General features: G+C 44.0%; 1 protein-coding gene across 1 annotated transcript; it reads left to right on the top strand.

The window, feature by feature from the left end:
- The first annotated feature begins 86 nt into the window (after positions 1-86).
- On the top strand, positions 87-19966 carry xpo1a (exportin 1 (CRM1 homolog, yeast) a). Its single transcript, XM_076289587.1, has 25 exons — positions 87-767; positions 1566-1695; positions 1879-1980; positions 2113-2185; positions 2345-2406; positions 2521-2565; positions 5144-5325; positions 5640-5688; positions 6755-6874; positions 7322-7450; positions 8170-8328; positions 9490-9687; positions 11531-11669; positions 12482-12663; positions 13192-13348; positions 13540-13703; positions 14202-14336; positions 14817-15000; positions 15520-15626; positions 15943-16137; positions 16338-16506; positions 17278-17412; positions 17967-18126; positions 18368-18464; positions 19195-19966. Exons 2-25 carry the CDS (start codon positions 1570-1572, stop codon positions 19339-19341), a joined length of 3216 nt encoding a protein of 1071 aa, XP_076145702.1. The 5' UTR covers positions 87-767; positions 1566-1569; the 3' UTR covers positions 19342-19966.
- Positions 19967-21142: the final 1176 nt, after the last annotated feature.

A 21142-nucleotide genomic window follows, 5' to 3' on the forward strand; every position in this document is an offset into this window, starting at 1 on the left:
CATTGGGTGTGTCCACAGTCCAAATTTTACGCGGCGCTATGGGCTGAAAACTAAACCGAGATGGAATATCCCAGTCTGAACCGGTTTCAACCGGTCTTGGGTTGATGCATGAGATGGGAGAAAGAAGAGCTGGGTTTTCACTTTCAAAGAGCTCTACTTTAAAATAATATTTTTGCATAGTTAAAGTAATAAACTAACGACTGATTTGTTTTGTGTATATGGGCAGGAATCGCGTCTTCAGTTATGGTACCGTAAATATAGTTAGCCTGCTAGCTTGAGGACTCAGAAGTCATTGGTGGCCATACATACGAAGCTAAGTTGCTAACAGGGGACCTAGCCGTAGCTAGCTAATTCGTAGCTACATCGAATTCATTGTACGCGTCAGTAAGCACTTACTTGGATAACGATAGACACTTCTACGTAGATGGGGATTGACCACATGCACAATAATTGCAAGTAAATACTCTTCTGGTCTAAGATAATAGTGTAATGTAGTTCGCTAGTTTATTAGCCAGCTGCTAAGCAACTGTAAGACCTATCACGTTGCTAATGAGCAAGAACACCAGCTAGCGTCAGGATACTGCTATTGCTATCATGAGATAACTTACTGTCGTTAGCGTGAACGTCAGCTACCTTTTGAAGAATTTGCGGGAACATTGATAACTTTTTTTGATAAAGAAAGACTTTTGAAAGTAGGGAACCAAATAGCCAGTGAGTTGCCCTGAAACTGCTATTCTTTCATCGACACGAGGAGTATTTTAAATCAGGTAAGTTGGGTAAGGGGCAAGTTAGCCAACTTTGTCAGCTAAAAAGCCTAACGTTAGCTACGGTGTTTTTGTTTAAGAAATCAAATTAAAATACATATATTCCAGATATTAACATGCTATTATTATTTTGACCACTAACAATACATTTATTACACTTTTTTTTTTTTCGAAACTAAAAGCTTTTGAATGAACCAGCGCTGCCATGCGTAAAGCAATGCATGGCAGTGCGATGCTTGTCCGTCATTGGATTCCGTAGCTAGCAAACCATTCCACTGGCAAAGCTCAGTGCGTTAATGTTGCTAGCCTTTGCTAGCTTAATTTACAACGACAAATGCGTTTCGAAATTATTGAGCCTCAAATCAACGAAGATGCTAAGAAAGTGTTAATGATCAACTAACGTTAACCACCTGAAGTATTTTAACATTTAGACTACAGGTTCCGCAATCTTCACTAAGATTAATATGTCCACCACATACATTAGACAAGTTGCACATTATCGCTACTTGTATTGTAAGCTATAACGTTATGAACTTTTTTTTGGATAATGTAACGTTCATAACTACTATCACGTCGTTGTTCATTTGGCCAATACATAGTTTAATAAGCTATTAATAAAGACGAGGAAGGTCCGCATGCGTTCACTGAAGTGAAACTACGAGCCAGTTTGTGATATTAAATATATGAAATCATGTTATTATTATGGACATTTAAAGCGAGTGGCTCGTAAATGTTAATCAAACCAATAATTTGTGTGTTTGTGATGTCAACACTGACCTATTGTTTTGAACATTCTCGCAGCTCTATGCCAGCAGAGATGACAATGTTAGCGGACCATACAGCACGTCAGCTGCTGGACTTCAGTCAGAAGCTAGACATCAACTTACTTGACAATGTGGTCAATTCGATGTACTACGACGTGGGATCACAGGTGAGAATATTTAGAAGCCAATACTCAAAACCTTAAGGCACTGTGTAGCATTCGTTTAATTGTGGGCAAAAGAGTGTCATTCATATGGGCAAAAGAGTGTCATTCAACACTGACATGAGATCTTTCACGTGAGAACTCTGTGTGTGACCCACACTGACCAGTACTTTTCCATGTGTCCCATAGCAACGAATGGCACAGGAAGTCTTAACTAATTTGAAAGATCATCCTGATGCATGGACAAGAGTGGACACCATTCTTGAGTTCTCACAGAACATGAAGACAAAGGTATGCCCAGTTTCAGAGCTTCCCATTTAATTTTGAATGTTTAATACTAAATGAGGTCAAGTAGTATTTACGCAATTCTCCACCAAATGATTCTGAAAGTATTTCCATATTGCTGAACTTTCCTTCTTGTAGTACTATGCACTTCAGATTCTGGAGACAGTGATCAAAACTCGTTGGAAAATCCTACCCAGAAACCAGTGCGACGGTGAGCATTAAGCTGTTTCACAGGGTGCATCATGTGCATTACATAAAGCATGCATTAAAAGCATTTAAAAGGGATTTAGGATCCCCCCCCACACACACACACAATATAATCTTAGCTGGCCACAGTGCAATCAATTATTTGAATTCCTTATTTTTGTAGGTATTAAGAAGTACGTGGTGGGGCTCATCATCAAGACCTCGTCTGACCCGACAAGCGTAGAGGTAAGGAATGTCTCACCAAACAGGCAATAAAAAGTGCAGTTTATATGCAGATCTAGCAGGGGATGTTTCCTGTACTATTTATTTACATGTTTATTTGTTATTGTGTGTTTACAGAAAGAGGGAGTGTACATCGCCAAGTTGAACATGATCCTTGTCCAGGTAAATCCACTACCCCTGATCGTGTGTCAGCCGGCCTCTCTACTCTTCTGTGTGACCCTCCTTCCTCTTATTGAAAACGGTCAAGCACAGAACATATTTAGACTGATAAGTATATATACTCTTTTGATCCCGTGAGGGAAATTAGCCGGGATAGCCAATCACAAAGTGTCGTTATTGAATAGCACTGTTTTCGGGGGCTGGCTGATAAGCCTCTAGCCACGTAGCTGACCTGTTGGTCTAAGGCAGAAGAGGTTGTTCATAGAGAATTCAGATCGCGTTATTGTTGTCCAAAAGGTAGACGGCTGTCAGCACATGGCTCATCTGTCATGCCACACTGATGAGGGAAAACGTCTAAATATGGAAACCGAGTTCACTGACCATCAGGATTGCTTCATCCACCCCCAGGGGAATTAGGTGGGGTGGGGTGGGGTGGAGGCAGTAACCCAGAGTACCGGCTATGGAGGTTTAACTAGGTTATAGGAAGACTATAGTTGGTATGAAGTTGGATGGCTGCCCCGACACACCACAATGTTTTCCACTAAGATGACAGGTATGAGAGTTGACCAATCAGCAGCCGCATTGCCTGGCTGGACCTGTTGGAATGCAAATGTTTCACTCAACCCTTAGTTTGGAGTAATTTAAGGTGTGTGTGTGTGTGTGTGTATGGATAGATAGATAGATAGATAGATAGATAGATAGATAAATAGATAGATAGATATAAATATAATATATGCATAGTACTGTGTGTAAGCCGATCAAGGTTAAACAGTCCGAGAGGGAAATCTAGATGCCCTGAATTGGTTAGGCCTGACTGTTGTTTGTATGCAATGCTTGGCACAAAGTAAATAGGTCATGGAAGTAAATGTTGTGCAATACCTCTCCCAAAGCATGTAAGTAATTATAAGATTACACATAGAGTATGTATTGGTGAAGTTCAATAAGAAGGGCACTATTTGTGCAAAGTACAAGGTGCCACTTACTGTTGACTGGGGTTGACTATATGAAGTAGTAAGATGTTTGTATATGGTATATGTTATGTATGCTAAAATGGATTGGGGGGGGGGGGTATTTCCAAGTACATGGTTTAGAGACCATGTTCACTTAGATCAGTGGTTCCCAAACTTTTAACAGGCATGTACCCCCTGAGACATTATGATCTTCCGGAGTACCCCCAACACCACCAATTGTTTTTTTTTTTAATTGTTTTATTAATATTTATTTTTATCAATTTTGTCGAGAATAGTGAATAGGATCATAAACATATGATACAAATCTCATCAATAGTCAACATATGATTACATAGGCCTACAAATGTGCTGAATATAATGATTTTAAATAGATCTGCACCTAATCTCACACACAATCGTCTTGTTGAATGCAGTGATCTGCTAGGTGCTTGTCTTTGCCTTGTAACTGGTGATTTAACTCATTGAGCTTTCCAAATATATCGCTAAAATAGGCCAGCTTCGTCAAGAAATGTTCATTAGTGAACGTGCTTGCAGATTCAAACATGCGCTCTTCCTCCAAGAAGTGGCGACTCGGAGCTCAAACACGCGACAGCACTTTACCTCGGGAAAGCCTTGCCTCGCTGTGAAACAGTACAGCCTTTTGGTCAGCTCCCATCTCCTCTCAAAGTGCGGAGAATAGACACGCTTTTAAGGGCCGGGTCTTGATGAAATTCACCACTCTCACAACCTCGTTCAAAATCTCATTCAGGTCGGGACTAACTAAGCTGCCTTGACACGAGCGCTTCCCTATGAATAACACAGTGCGTCCATTGCGCATCGGGTGCTACCTGGGCCTAGGTTACAGATTAAAAATAATAAATTAAAAAAAATCCTGTTTTTCACGTCAGTTCGCGCCCCACCTGGCATGTCTCCGCGACCCACAGTTTGAGAAACGCTGTTTTACCCTCTCTGTCTCCACTCTCGAATATTTTGTTAATGCGGAGAAAATACGTTTTTAATGCGCAGTGCAAATGCGGAAGTTAAGTTACCAACGTGGGATAGAGAAAACGTTTGAAAAGGCATAAGTTATGACTTAGATATTTTTTCGCATACCCCCTGAAATCAGTCCACGTACCCCTGGGGGGTATGCGTACCCCAGTTTGACAACCGTGGACTTAGATGAAGTAGCAGACCTCCCTGAAAAGAGCCCTGTGGCTTTGTTTTCGCTATGGAAATGAGGCCGTGAGACTCTTGTGTTGTCCATTAGCTCTGAGTTAACTCACCAAGGTTAATCACAAAACCCTTACTTAGGGTACCCCTCAGGGAGAACATACCCTGTGTTCAAAATACCCTCTCATTCACTGCGTAGGGCACTTTATCATGAATAATGAAAATATTGTATAGTGCACTTTATCATGAATAATCAAAATATAGTTATTCACTGCATAGTGCACTATGTAGTCAATGACAGGATGTGCTGAACATGGGGAAAGTTTGTGTGAATGCTTGGATTCCCCTGAAGCAAACTGCTCTAACTGAGCCTCTCTGTCTGCCTGTCTGCCTGTCTGCCTGTCTGTCTGTCTGCCTGTCTGTCTGTCTGTCTGTCTGTCTCTCTGTCTGTCTGCGTGTAGATCCTGAAGCAGGAGTGGCCCAAGCACTGGCCAACGTTCATCAGTGACATCGTCGGGGCGAGCCGCACCAGCGAGAGCCTCTGTCAGAACAACATGATCATCCTCAAGCTGCTCAGCGAGGAGGTGTTCGACTTCTCCAGCGGACAGATGACCCAGGTCAAGGCCAAACACCTGAAGGACAGGTAAAGTGACCCTCGCTGCTCTGGCTTCGATCATGAGTTTAAGGTTAAAGGTTAATGTTAAAACGAATCCATGTCTTTTGATTCATTACTTGACATGTAGTACTTGCTACTTAGGTCTACTGTTTATGACTTTGAATTTAAAAATTGGGTAAAGGATTAAATTTATGTTTAGTTTTTGATTCAAGTCGAAAGAGAAGTATTAGTGGCAAACAGACACAAGTCTATTTAAGTTTCAGTCCCAACCTTAGAGTAGAACCACCGTCTCACAAAAACATTGTCATCCTTTTTTAATTTTTTTTTTTATGTTTTTACAGCATGTGCAACGAATTCTCCCAAATATTCCAGCTTTGCCAGTTTGTCATGGTGAGTCAGCTGCTTTGTCCTTCCTTGTGTTGTTGAGTGTTGACTTTGTGTTGTTGTTGAAAGGTGCTGCCCTTGATTTGTAATCCACATTCAGTCAATTTCTCCTTTCTGTGTGTTGACTCAAAAACAAACAAAGCCACAGTGTTTGTACACAGTGTGACTCTCACCAAATGGGAAAGAAAGGAAGTGGCCTGGTGCTGAGTAATACCAAAGTCCTTTTAGGCAAGTCCCTCCACTCGGCGGCCATATTGCAACACTTTTTGGGCACTTATCAGGCATCTATTTTGGCAGAAATGCGGGTGCGCAAGGCTTCACGACACCAACCTTGCTCCAGCGGCGAGATCACAACACACGATTGGCACGATGTCTTCACAACACACCAAATTATTGGCTCAATGTATTCACAACACAGCACATGATTGGCTCAATGTATTCACATGTCGACGTTTTGCCACGGAAGGGGTGTGATATGCGTAGACAACTGCCGTTACAAACTAACCCCATGCATTTCTATGGAGCATTTTTGAGTGCTGTGTCTCCTCATTAGAAAAGTCTCTGGTAATACCCTTTTCCAGCTCATCAACAATGTAGCCTCCAGTGCAGAAAGGGAATGGTTGCCCAGGGCCTGCGGATGCAAATGAGCCATATTACTTTGGCCCAACGGTTGTGTTGTGCTTGAGCCTCTGGTACACCCACTACACTACTATCCTTATGTCTGTAGGATCAACCATTCCACTAAACTGCTGTGTTTAATAATCAGGCTACTTTTCTGTTTAGCTGCTGGGTTGGACCACTCCTCGTCCTCCTCCTCGTCCTCCTCCTCCTTCTTCTCCTACTACTACTGCTACACTACTAAACTAACCTCTTCCAGCAGATCAGCACCATCCTCCCAGAAGCAATGAAGGGAGAGAGGTGTATTTGATCAGCTGTTTCCCCCCTCAAATTCACCACTGTGACTTTTTTTTTAAATTTTTTATTTTAAGTAGCAACTGAAAGACACATAACGTATTGCATCAGGAAATGATGATGACTAATCAAGTATCTTCTGCCCCTCCCCACCCCACAGGAGAATTCCCAGAATGCACCACTAGTCCATGCCACCCTGGAGACGCTGCTGCGCTTCCTCAACTGGATTCCACTGGGCTACATATTCGAGACCAAACTCATTAGCACACTGGTGTACAAGGTGCGTGTCTCCTGCCAAAGTCCCCTCTCAGATATGAGCATTGACTAGATATGTAGATAGATACGATGGATTATGACCTCAAGTGACCACATTGTCATATAGCTGTGTTTATATATCCATGTAGATGCACCCTTATTTGAAAATATGCTTGTTGCATTGGTTTTGAAATTATACCATAGACCCTTAAGTCTTCTTCCGGTGATCAGCGGTCACCCACTCAACCTCTCACAAAGGCGTGCTTGCATTGTTTTTGCTTGCAAGCACGTAAGAAAAAGAGGAATATGAAAGTGAACTCGGGCCATTTCAACGCTGGTTTGCTACATGTTGCATTTCTGGCAGGGCCTCGGGTTCCTACAGCTTTTCTGCTAAGTGTTTCTTGAACTGTTGTTGCCACGAGAGCGTGATCAACGGCTGAAAATTGGGGTGTGTTCCTCTTCGCTTTTGTAGTTTTTGAATGTGCCGATGTTCCGCAACGTGACGTTGAAGTGCTTGACGGAGATTGCCGGCGTCAGTGTGAACCAGTACGAGGAGCAGTTTGTCAACCTCTTCAGTCTGACCATGATGCAGCTCAAACAGGTAACCAAGAGCTTGGCCTCAGTACACACACAATACAATGCATGCACATAGACACAGAACCAATGTGCAACGTCGCCCTCTAGTGGTTTGTCTTGGACCTAACCTGGCCTACTAACTGAATTTGTAAGTAAAAGTATATATACTCTTTTGATCCCGTGAGGGAAATTTGGTCTCTGTATTTATCCCAATCCGTGAATTAGTGAAACACACACAGCACACAGTGTACACACAGTGAGGTGAAGCACACACTAATCCTGGCGCAGTGAGCTGCCTGCATCAACAGCGGCGCTCGGGTAGCAGTGAGGGGTTAGGTGTCTTGCTCAAGGGCACTTCAGCCGTGCCTACTGGTCGGGGTTCGGCAATCCTCCGGTTACAGGTCCGAAGTGCTAACCAGTAGGCCACGGCTGCCCAAATTGCATTGCAAGGGGTTCGTATTTGGGTGGTATGGGTGGAAAAAACAAAACAAATAGAAAGGTTTTTGCTCATTATTGATGTTTCTTAGTATAATATAATTCATGTCTTTGGATGTGTCCTTGAATTTCCCCTTGGGGATCAATAAAGTATCTATCTATCTATCGATCTCTATCTGTGATCTTGTGGTGTGTGAGACCCGTGTGCTAGTCGTTGTTCTAAACTTGACTTTTGAGTTGAAATCTCAAGAACATTATGCCCTCCCCGAATTCAGGTTCTCTTATTCTGTCTCCTCTATCTGTTGACAGATGCTTCCACTGAACACCAACATCCGTGTGGCGTACGCAAACGGCAAAGACGACGAGCAGAACTTCATCCAGAACCTGAGCCTGTTCCTCTGCACCTTCCTCAAAGAACACGGCCAGCTCATCGAGAAGCGGCCCAACCTGAGGGAGACACTCATGGAGGTGCGTACGGCATGGGGAACACACACACACACACCCTTAAAACCCACACCCACACACCCACCCACCCTTAAAACACACACACACACCCACCCACCCTTAAAACACACATACACACACCCTTAAAACACACACACACACACACACACACACACACATTTAAAAACAGTGTTTTCTACAGAATTGATTTTCTAGTTGTGGTGGTAGGTGACGGGGGGGTGTTCAGAGTTTTTAACATGCATGCAGGTTTGTTGAGGGACAGAGACACAAGGAGAGGCTGCGCATAGGTGCATATAGCACTGCAATGGAAGGATTTCATCCCATTTAAGCAGTACAACATAGAAAATCATTGTGTGGTGGTTAATGTTAATATTGTCGTGGGCCGCCACAAATAAGTCAATGTATGGGAAACACTGAAAAAACACACACACCCTTAAAAAAAAAAAACACACACACACTGTATGTTATCTAGACATTCCCATTGGTTTTGCGTAACATCTCTAGTGGTGAAACACAGGTATGCACAATATATGTATAGACACATTCAGCCATTTATCCAGGCCTTGAAATTACATGTAATGGGCTCCATATAGTCCACCAAATATAATTAAACTCCTATTTATATAACAAATAAAACAAGTTAACATTATTAAGAGTAAAGGGGCTTCACATTGTACACGGTATGCACTCCACTCGCCACTAGGTTGCTCTTGGTTGAGGTAACGTCCCAAAGACTTTTGTTGTGCTTGCCACCGGGCTCAGCGCAAAATACCAACGACTAACAGCGCACCGCGGTCAAAGTTCAACCTGATTGGACTTTTACCGCGGCACGCACAAGAGCGGCAAAGCGGCAAAATGTGCGGCAGACCAGTTTTTGCGCGCTTAAGCCACTGACAATAATGCATTTCATAGCGCATACTGCGTGTAATGTGATAGGCCCTTTACAGTTTAAGAAAGACGCTAAGTTCTCTCTGCTGGAATTGAGGTATGGGCCAGATTGTGTTCTAGGTCAGTGGAGTGCTGTAAACCGTTATGGCTGAACTGCACTCAAGGTCATTCAATGTGCTTTTACATAAGCAAAAGCAAACGGTAATAGCAAATAATAGCCTAGAAGGGCAATAGAAACAGCGTGTGACGTGTGACTTCCTGCTCTGGGCTCCACAGGCGCTGCACTACATGCTGCTGGTGTCGGAGGTGGAGGAGACGGAGATCTTCAAGATCTGCCTGGAGTACTGGAACCACCTGGCGGCCGAGCTGTACCGCGAGAGCCCCTTCTCCACCTCCACCTCGCCGCTGCTCTCAGGCAGCCACAGCTTCGACGTGCCGCCCCGGAGGCACCTCTACCTGCCCGTGCTCTCCAAGGTGAGCGAGAGTGAGACCGGGGGGTGGGGGGGGGGGCTGTGCTCATTGCTCTTGTTTGTCTGTGTGTGGATGCGTCTATGTCTATGTCTCCCTCTCTCTCTCAAAGTCAAAGTCCCTTTCTCTCTCTATCTATCTATCTATTTATTAGGGGTGTGAATCTCTCATGTAAAAGACGATACGATTCGCATCGAGATACATGGGCACGATTCGATACAAGAAAAGATACATGTTTATAAAAAACGATTCAGTACGATTCGATGCGATCCGATTCGATGCAATTCGATGCAGTTCAAGAATGGAAAGCATTCTGAAAGATTTTTTATCATTTGCTCAAGGTGCACATTAATTTTATATTATCAGTTATCGGTCATGGTTGTCAATTAGGCAAAAAAAATGTGTGAATATGATTATCTAAACTGAGGTTTGTTTCATATACTGTATTGAAATGAAAAAAGAATAGTCTACATTTCAGTCAAACACAGCAGCCAAATACAACATATTTTTTTTATAGACTTTATAGATTTTATAGAGTTATATCTGATTGTTTTCATGGAGCTGTAGCCTTGTTGAGGTAAGACAATACCGAAATAAAATAAAACAGTGCTTAAGACACTCTTGGCCTTTTCTCATATAGCCTACAAGAATAAAATAGGCCTACATATCAATGAACTCTCTGGGTTTATTTTGTTCCAACGGTAGACTTATAATGCCACAAGTCTGAGTGAATATGAACCAAATAATTGGCTAATCATTTGTGCATCGTTTTAGCAAGGTCCAAATTATTATTTAACATTAAGGAAATCCCTTCATCAAACGTAAGGCTATATACAGACTATCGTTGCTGTTTAGTGTTTAATTTCGCGCTGGATTTTGAAAAACAAAAGAGTAAAAACTGTAAAACAAATGACCGAGTGCGAGTTGTCACGTGCTTAAGTTGCAGTAGATGTATGGGTAATGAGGTCATTTGACAACTTTGGGCAATGAATGTAGCCAAAAACGAACTGCATTACCCACAATTCCGTGCCACGTATAGTTTCAAAACCGGAAGTGGGATGAACGCGCTGCTTGGAACGTAAATGAGAGTAAGCGAGCAGAAAAGGTTGTGAACCGATTCGTAACAAGTAAATCGATATAACGACCGGTTCATTTCAGTTTTATTCCGATACGGGGCTTCACATATCGATGTAGCCGTATCTTACACGTTAAAAACGGATACCGATACGTATCGGTTAATCTTTACACCCCTACTATCTATCTATCTATCTTTCTTTTATCTCTCTCTGTATCTTTCTTTCTTCTCTGTCTCTATCTATCTGTCTATCTATCTTTCTTTCTTTCTTTCTTTCTTCTCTCTCTCAGTCTGTACCAGTATCTTCATCATGATGCCTGTTTTGTTGCTGTTTTGCGTGGGAATCAGACCATTGCTATCTCTTTGACCCTGAAGTTGTGTGCACTAATAACAATACTCCCACTCCATCTGTGAATAATTCTCCAAGAACTCCATGCCCCTCTTCACTGTCTTACGGCTCAGATCTTCTTGACCTTCGTCCTGTCGGCTGAAGCCTAGCTCACGGTCCCTTTTCGTACGAAAAAAGACACGTCTGTTTCACATGCTGATCCGTTCCGTCTGTATCTGTAAGCTAGAAGCGAACGGATGAAAGGCCGGACAGAAGTATGGTCAGAAGACTCGGCACGGCCGTATCCACGTTCATTTTTTAGTGCTGAGCATGAACGAGCTTGTTATGCCTTCTGCGGACTTATTAGTGAGCTGCATGGCTGTGTCTTGTGTCCGGTTCTTTTTTTTGGTGCCGAGCGTAAATGATCTCTGTTGTCCCGTCCGCAGGTGCGTCTGTTGATGGTGAGCCGCATGGCCAAGCCCGAGGAGGTGCTGGTGGTGGAGAACGACCAGGGCGAGGTGGTGCGCGAGTTCATGAAGGACACCGACTCGATCAACCTCTACAAGAACATGAGAGAGACGCTAGGTAGGCTAGGCAATCCTGAATAAGGCCACTAAACGTGACGCAGAGAGCTATGAACTCCCTGACCTCTGTGTCATGTTCATGCAATGATTTATGGTTACTCTTTTTATGCTCACACACCCACTCAACCTCTCACAAAGGCGTGCTTGCATTGGTTTTGCGTGCAAGCACGTAAGAAAAAGAGGAATATGAAAGTGAACTCGGGCCATTTCAATGCTGGTTTGCTACATGTTGCATTTCTGGCAGGGCCTCGGGTTCCTACAGCTTTACTCTCAAGTTTGTCTTGTAATATGTAATGTTAAGTGTACTTTAAGTGTGTTTATTGATTTTTCAACATAGGGAAGTGTACACAGTATTTGTCAATAATGGTCAAATGTTCCCTTAACCATACCCCCCACCCACCCCAATCCCGTACCCCAACACATGGATCGGCATTAGTCAGCGGAGTACAAATACATGTTTGAAGCAATCATACAAAATAAACACACACACACACATTATAAAAAAAGGATTGAAAGAAAAGAAAAAGAAAGAATCAAGTTTGTCTTGGAACAGTGAAGTTGGAACTGTCTTCATGTCAGTTATGGCAGTTTGGATGGACTTGGAGCAACCAATAAAAACACACGCATCACAGTGACCGTGCCATTTCAGTTAAACCCAGAAGAGGATGTTAACTCCAGCTGTCAGCATGTTCTGGCTGATTTGGTGATTAGCATATTTGGCTGCTAACCAGAAAAATGTAGCGGCTTTACATCTTTTAGGTTATCTTTTGGTCACGAGTTGCTATAACATTTCCTCTTCCTTCTCTCCCGCAGTCTACCTGACTCACTTGGACTACGCCGACACGGAACGCATCATGACGGAGAAGCTGCACAACCAGGTGAACGGGACCGAGTGGTCGTGGCGGAACCTGAACACGCTGTGCTGGGCCATCGGCTCCATCAGCGGGGCCATGCACGAGGAGGACGAGAAGAGGTTCCTCGTCACCGTCATCAAGGTCCGCAGCAGCACCCACCCCACTTCCGCTTCTCCGCTCTGCTGACCTGCTCAGCCTCTGTTAGCTGTTGATAAATAAGGCTGTGCAATTTGCATGACCAGTCTGTGACACACACACACACACACACACACACACAGTCTGTGTCTTAAGACATTGTCAAAAATGCACTCTTGTTATGCTGACTCGTTTTAGACGAGCCGTCTGAGCTTTTCCGTCTGAACCCTCTCACAAAGGCGTGCTTGCATTGGTTCTGCTTGCAAGCACGTAAGAAACAGAGGAACATGAAAGGGGACAGAGACATCAGTAATGCTGCTTTGCTGCTCGCATCTCAGCAGCGCATCTGCTCCTACACCTCAGATTAGACTGTTGCCCTTGACCTGATTGAAGCAAGTTGAAACCGGTCTGGGCCCACCTACCACCTAGAATAGCTACATTCAAAGTAAAGTTAGTTTATGTAGTTTTGGAAATCAATGTAATGTTTGCCGTGTGTGTGTGTGTGTGTGTGTTCTCGGCTGTCTTGTGCCGCAGGATCTCCTGGGGCTGTGTGAGCAGAAACGAGGGAAGGACAACAAAGCCATCATCGCCTCCAACATCATGTACATCGTCGGACAGTATCCACGATTCCTACGCGCCCACTGGAAGTTCCTCAAGACTGTGGTCAACAAGCTCTTTGAGTTCATGCACGGTGAGTTCAGGTCACCCCCATTTATAAATGATTTAATTGGAATCACAAGAGATCTGTGTGTCTGTGTGTGTGTGTGTGTGTACATTTAAGAGTGGTATTTACATTGAGTAAATATTCAATCTTGCTCCAGGGCAGAAGTTTAGCGATGTGTCCCCATTTCTTGTTAACTCTGATATGTCTGACCGGCGCAGAGACCCACGACGGCGTTCAGGACATGGCGTGCGACACCTTCATCAAGATCGCCCAGAAGTGCCGGCGGCATTTTGTGCAGGTGCAGGTGGGCGAGGTGATGCCCTTCATCGACGAGATCCTCAACAACATCAACACCATCATCTGTGACCTCCAGCCACAGCAGGTCAGCACCCCCCAACCCTGGCAGCTTAGTGAGGCTCCTCCTTCACTGTAACGGGCTTTGGGTGCCTTGATAAAGCACTATATAAATGGTAGAAGCAGTGGTAGTGGTATTGGTAGTAGTAGGTAGTAGTAGTTGTAGTCGTCGTTGTAGTCCAACCCAGCAGCTAAACAGAGAAGTAGCCTGATTATTCAGCTAGTTTAGTTGAATGGTTGATCCTACAGACATCTCACTGGTGCAGGGTACCGGTCAGCATTACTTTGTCATTAAGGCTGTTGTAATGGGTTCATGGAGTTGTAGCACAACCATTTACCCAAAGCCTGATCGCTTAATTTATGAAAATGAGAAATCAGAAGTAAACGGGGCTTTGGTAAATTATGTGTACTTTTTGCTTTTTTTTTTGACCAGGTCTTTTATATCAATGTCATTTTTTTTCTATTTTCTACAGTTGATGCATTCTTTTTGCCTTATTTAACACTGTTCTTTCCTATTCTGGCACAGGTACACACATTCTACGAGGCGGTGGGCTACATGATCGGGGCTCAGACGGATCAGGCCGTGCAGGAGCACCTGATCGAGAAGTATATGCTGCTGCCCAACCAGGTGTGGGACAGCATCATCCAGCAGGCCACCAAGGTGAGTGTGGGAAATGTAGGTATTTTTAGGCACTTTGGCAACCCAGGGGTTTGAGGCACTGGTGGTAAATCTCAACAATAGGATGCATTGGAATGCATGGGAATGGAATGCATGGAAATGCATGGTGTTCTTTGGTCTATGGAATTCTGTTATAGAATATTTCATTCTGTGCAAATGCTATCATTTGTAGAGCTAATTGCATAATATAATCAGTACATGTATGTCTGTAGTGAAGATTAAACCATTATTGTATTGTACTGTTTATACAATTGTACTCTAATTACGAAAACAAAACAGAAAAACGGTGAAACAGTGAACCCCGTCTTTGCCAACTCGACTGCCTAGCCAGTTCCACCAGTTGGATACACACACACACACACACACACACAAACACACACAAAATGAAGGAAAAGTGTAGTGTTGCCTGTGCATACATAATGCATTTTCTGACCCTGACCATCTTCCGCTGGTGTCTGTCAGAACGTGGACATTCTGAAGGACCCGGAGACGGTACGGCAGCTGGGCAGCATCCTGAAGACCAACGTGCGCGCCTGCAAGGCCGTCGGTCACCCCTTCGTGGTCCAGCTGGGGCGCATCTACCTGGACATGCTCAACGTCTACAAGTGCCTGAGCGAGAACATCTCCTCTGCCATACAGACCAATGGTGAGTGTGTGTGTGTGTGTGTGTGTGTGTGTTTGTGTGTGTGTGTGTGTGTGTGTGTGTGTGTGTGTCTAAGAGCGATGAGAAAGATAAATTGTTATGGACTGCAAGTAATTTTGATAATGTAGCCTGCTGAGTATAAACCAAGTAAAGAGTAGCTGTTAACTGTGAATGTTAAAAATGCCATGATGAGGCCTTGAGCTGCTTTTTTTATTGTTTGACATTCGCGTGCCTTGGTGAACATGTTTACTTTGAACTGCTTAATTTGAAAGCTTTTGTGTATACATTCCATGTCAACAGTAATAAACTACCGCCACAGAATATTTGTTAAAATACGCTCATGCCACGGCAAACTCAAGACAAACAGAACACTGTTTTCTAGCCTTTTAGAACGTTTGCCAAAGTTTGCAAATTTGAAAGCACCTTCAATGTCCTCTTTTATCAACTTGTTTATGGGTTTTGTACCTTTCTGAGTTCCTTGTGTTTGTGGGTTGTGTCATTTCCTCTGCGCTGTGACCTCAGGTGAGATGGTAACGAAGCAGCCGCTGATCCGCAGCATGCGCACGGTGAAGAGGGAAACGCTGAAGCTCATCTCCGGCTGGGTCAGCCGCTCCAACGACCCCCAGATGGTCAGTCAGGAAACGCACACATGTACTTTCTGAGACTGTCCTCTTTTTAATGTAACGAGAGATGTTGTCTCACATTAACTAAAGAGGTCTTTTTAACTGAGCTGTTGAACAGAGAAATAACATAAAAAAAGCAACATAACAAACGCATTATAAGTGTCAATTATAGACATTACTCTTGCACAAATATACAGAAACTTACTTTTGAAGATGAGCGAGTACACTTGGCTAGTGTTTCTGACATTAATAGCCTGTGTGAAGTTCTTTCATGTTCTCCATGTGTCTCAACCTTTGTTCCCGTTCTGTTTTGCTCTCACAGGTTGGAGAGAACTTTGTCCCACCCCTGCTGGAGGCCGTCCTGATTGACTACCAGCGGAATGTTCCGGCAGCCAGAGAACCGGAGGTTCTGAGCACCATGGCAACCATTGTCAACAAGCTGGGAGGGCACATCACCGGAGAGATCCCCAAGATATTTGATGCCGTGTTTGAATGTACCCTGAACATGATTAATAAGGTGAGGTTCGGGCTGTTCCAGTACTTGCCTTTTAAGCTCACTCAGTTCATGCTTCTTTTTGTCCGTCAAAAGTATCTGTAGCTGTTTCAGCCAAACCTAACCAGCACATCCTCTAATGTAATTGTTATAAATGTAATGTTTGTTTGTTTGTTTGTTTGTTTGTTTGTTTGTTTGTGTGTGTTTGCTCATTGTCGCTGCAGGACTTTGAGGAGTACCCCGAGCACAGGACGCACTTCTTCTACCTGCTGCAGGCGGTCAACTCCCAGTGCTTCCCTGCATTCCTGTCCATCCCTCCGGCTCAGTTCAAGCTGGTGCTGGACTCCATCATCTGGGCCTTCAAGCACACCATGCGCAACGTGGCTGACACCGGTCAGTAACACCTGTCCTGCTAACAGCAGGAATGTTTGAAATGCAGCAATTCTGAATTAGCTCGAAGGGGAAAAAACAATTGATTGCTTAAAGGGACACCAGGCAACGTTTTCGTGTTAATTAATCATCTTCGTAAGTCGGTATATGGTTAAATGACTCATTATGGGGCGAATGAAGGCTCTCTCGCCCGCCCCTACTGCCTATAGGAAGAATATCCCACTTGCAAGTTCGGTGTATCCTACCCGCCGACCGAAGCAGGATCAGTTTACAGCACAGAGGCAGGCTAACAAAACGCTAGAGATTGTTGTAAAACGTGTGTATAATGGCAGAGCCGGCGAAGAAGCAGCGAAAACCCTTCACTGAAGACGCAAAGAAAAGGAAGAGAGCTTCAGACCGAGCGAGGGGGAGTTTCGTAGAGAAAAAGCATCAAGCTTGCATGGCGTCCCTTTAAAAAAATTTGGGAGCTTTATGCTTTTCACATTTGATTTTTTTTATTTTTTGCCTACAATTCCTTACTGTGGCTAATGATTCATTCTAATGTTTCCTAAACATCCTTAGCCTTATACGTTTCCTCACTTTCTGAAATTGCGTACACTTTTTTTTCATACACGAGGAACGCGTCACGGCTTAGGGCCATCGGGCTTCATCTCTCCGCATGTCTTGTTTCTGTCTCTCTCTGTCTCTCTCTCTCTTTTTTTTACGAGTAGAACTAAATCAGTCCCTCTCTTAACAACGCGTCTGTTCCGTCTGTTCTGCCCCTCTGACCTGCAGGCCTGCAGATCCTCTACACGCTCCTCCAGAATGTCACTCAGGAGGAGGCGGCTGCCCAGAGCTTCTACCAGACCTACTTCTGCGACATCCTGCAGCACATCCTTTCCGTCGTCACGGATACGTCTCACACGGCCGGTGAGTCACCAGGCGACCGTCTCAGATCTACAGAGATCGGCCTTGAGGTCGAAAGGGTTTGTGGGGGATGAGTAGATGGATAAATGTTAATCGTGTCAGCCTATCCTGAATCCGGGTTTTAGAGCAAACTTGGGCTTCTACGACAGTGTTGCAGTCAGAGCTTTGGTTGCTCAGTATGACTTCAGTATGATGTCTTACCCTGTGTAGTAAATGGAGAAAATGCATATTTGATGGACAGATTGACAAGTAGAAAGATCAAGCTTTTAAGTATCCGATTAGACACAAGCTTATACTTTTTTTTTTTAGTAGATGGATAAGTGTGATCTTGTTTTAGAGCAAACTTGGGCTTCTACAACAGTGTTGCTGTAAGAGCTGTAGTTGTAGTTGCAGTAGGATTTCTTACCCTGCGTAATGTATTGTTTGTCCATTTTACATATGGGTCCTTAAATCAAATGATGGTAATGTTGTATGTTAATATAACACTGGTCCCAGATCAGTTCTTTAGTGTCCTTGATGCATATGCTCAGCACTCCCCTGTGTGACTCTCTCTCTAGGCCTGACCATGCATGCCTCCATCCTGGCCTACATGTTTAACCTGGTGGAGGAGGGCAAGATCAGCATTGCTCTCAACACCGTCTCAGCGGTCAACAACCAGGGCTACGTGCAGGAGTACGTGGCCAACTTGCTCAAAACCGCCTTCCCCCATCTGCAGGAGTAAGTTGGACAAGAAACAAAATAGCAACAAAACCACAACTAGACAAAAGTGTCAATGGTCACCCATATGAAACATCCACGTAGACCTTCATTCCCCAGTAAATTACACAAACGTTATTTAAATTGAGATGCTTGACTGCGATGACCGTAGTTCCATAAGTATTAGCGTAATGTCACAGTTGCAGCTGCCATTTAATGGTCGGTTCCTGACTTTCCTTGTTGGTTGTGTGCTTGTCTGCAGTGCCCAGGTGAAGATCTTTGTCACTGGACTCTTCAGCCTCAATCAGGACATTCCTGCGTTCAAAGAGCATTTGAGGGACTTCCTCGTGCAGATCAAGGTCAGTGACTCACTGCTGTTCACCCAAATAAGTCATGTAAAGTGTCTCTAAAGTTGTCTCTTAGAAGTTTTTCTTCAAATGAGGTGACTTAAAGGTGCTCTAAACGATGCCATGCATTTTTTTAGGCTAAAACATTTTATGTCACTTACTGCAAGCATCACCTAACCAACCACTAGCTGTCTGTGTCCTGAATACACTGTAAAAAAAAATGTGATCTCTGCGGACAGCCCAGGCTCCAAAAACGGCAACAAAAACAACCTGGGCATACCTAGCCCATAAAAACATAACAAACTGTTCCAGCAAATCACATAAGAGATGTGCGTTTAGGAGAGTTTCAATTGCACGGGAGCAGCACGGGAGGGAGGGGGAAAAAGTAGCGAGCTAGCTCTCTGTTTTGTTTGAAAGTCAACAGAAGTGACGTTACCCAGGATCTCTTAGAGAACCTTTTTGTTTTTTATTTATCTGTTTGAAAATAATGCTTGAATACAGTTTGAAAGCCTAAGGGCCAAAATGACCCCCTCAGCAGTTGTAGTCATCATGAAGGTGTTGGTGCTTTCTAGTGTTAGAAGAAGGGTGGTCTGCACACTTCAATTGCTCCAAGAATATAAACTTTATTACTTTTAAAAAACATAGCAACGTTTCAATCACCCTGGATCTTTTGACAGGCATGCTTTCCTAGTGTCGAACAGAAAAAGCTTATGTCTCCACTCCTCTGTCGGTCTTGTTCCAGGAGTTTGCCGGTGAGGACACGAGCGACCTGTTCCTGGAGGAGCGGGAGACGTCGCTGAGGCAGGCCCAGGAGGAGAAGCACAAACTGCAAATGTCCGTGCCGGGCATACTCAACCCCCACGAGCTGCCTGAGGAGATGTGCGACTGAGCATCCTGCCGAGGCTACGCCAAATATTAGAAGAAAAACACAGAAGCAACACAGCATGAACGAGAGAGAGAGAGAGAGAGAGAGTGAAAAAGAGTTAAGAGGAAGACAAGACGGCGTGTGAACGAGTCACCTGTACAGATTTTGATTTATTTGTTTAGGGTTTTGTTGTTGTTGTTTGTTTTTTCGTTTTGATTTTTCAGGAAAAAAGGTTGATACACAAAAAAAAAAAAAAAAATCAAAAGGAAGAAAACAAAAAAAACTGTTTGGGGGTCGTGGAAACTCCCCTTGATCAAAACTGTGTGTGTGTGCGCGCGCGTGGTTTGTGTGACGTGTGTGTGTGTGTGTGTGTGTGTGTGTGTGTGCGCCTGTGTGCGCGCTAAAAAGAGATTGATCATAGGAGGAACAGATGGATGAAGTGGTGATGTGGAGTCTCTCCACTGTTTTGTCGTCGACCAAAATCAATGCCAATCTATAAACGAGAGAAGCGTTACATTGCACCATCCTTAACCCCCCCCCCTTTCCTGTCCTCCTTTGTCCCTCTGTAGCGTTTCCCCACTGTCCCCGAAATCACATTTTTACACACGACTGCATTTTATACAAATAAATTAGTGTGTTGTCTGTCTGATATCCATCTTGACTTGTGTTGAATTGATATACATTAACATACGGTATATATATATATATATATAATTATTACCACACGTATATTTTTTTCCACTCTCTTTGAAGAGAGATGCATGAAGTTGAAAAACAAAATTCACTCACTGTTCTTTGCCCCCCCTGTGTGCCCCAACCACCCCCACCCCCCCCCCACCCCAAACAAGAACCTTTGTTTGTTTGTTTATATGTAATATACATTTACACAGGTTCTATGTAGGAGTAAGAGAGAGTGCCTGGGAGATGGTTCACAAAATGTGCTTGTTTGAAGTCTTTCTGTTTTGTTAGAATTTCTTTTGTTTTGTTTTCTCTTCTCTGTATCTGAGGGGTGGAACTTGCCGGACCAGTCAATGGGTCTACCCCCATCCCCCCCCCCCCCAATGGCAGAAAAATGTGAACGGTGGAGTATTTCTGAAATGAAAGAGGCTGCTTTTTTATGTTTTTCTTTTCGGATTTTTTTCTTTTTTTTTTCTTTTTTTAATGGGCAGCACAGGGTGAAGGTGACCTTGTGGCTGCTGCTGTTGTGGAAAGGGATATCGTCGAGAAACGGCAGCGCCACGCAGAAAGGAGGCAGGAGAGTTAATGTGCATATCGTTCCTGTTTGTAAAGCTGTCTTAGTACTATGGGAACATAAAGTTGGTTATTTTTACAAACCTGAAGTGTGTTGGTGTGCTTTTTTTTATTTTTTATTTCATCTAAAGCCCCAGATGTAGGAAAGGTGCCGTACACAGATCCGCATGTAGAAGGAAATACGGAAGGGCTCCATTTTGCCCCTGCGTCCGGGGACGCTTGTTTCACTGCCCTTGCCATCCGTCTTTCCTCCACACGGGCCTGCTCTTCAGCCTAAGGCCAGGTCCTAAATCTGCATTCCCCCACTGCTGGAAGAGTGCAGAACCGAGTCCTTTTTTCGACTGACGCAAGGGTTTCCCCCCCATGACGTCCTGTACTTTCAGAGCGCTCATTGCCTTCTGTGTGGCTGTGTTGGCTGCCCACTGCCCCACTAATCTTGAGTCTGACCCCTTGCTTGCTTTACCAGGTCCCCTTTTAAGTCTCTCAGGCTTAATGAGACTGAATGAATTTAGCCACTACGAATCCCTGCGCCACTGCAAGACCGGAGGAGCTGTACTTGGCCGGATCAGATGTA

The sequence above is a fragment of the Alosa pseudoharengus genome, unplaced genomic scaffold (genome assembly GCF_046254945.1).
Source record: "Alosa pseudoharengus isolate Yale_2024_CS ecotype anadromous, Long Island Sound unplaced genomic scaffold, YU_APseudo_1.1 YU_APseudo_1.1_scf_1, whole genome shotgun sequence".
In the NCBI taxonomy this organism is placed as follows: Eukaryota; Metazoa; Chordata; class Actinopteri; order Clupeiformes; family Clupeidae; genus Alosa; species Alosa pseudoharengus.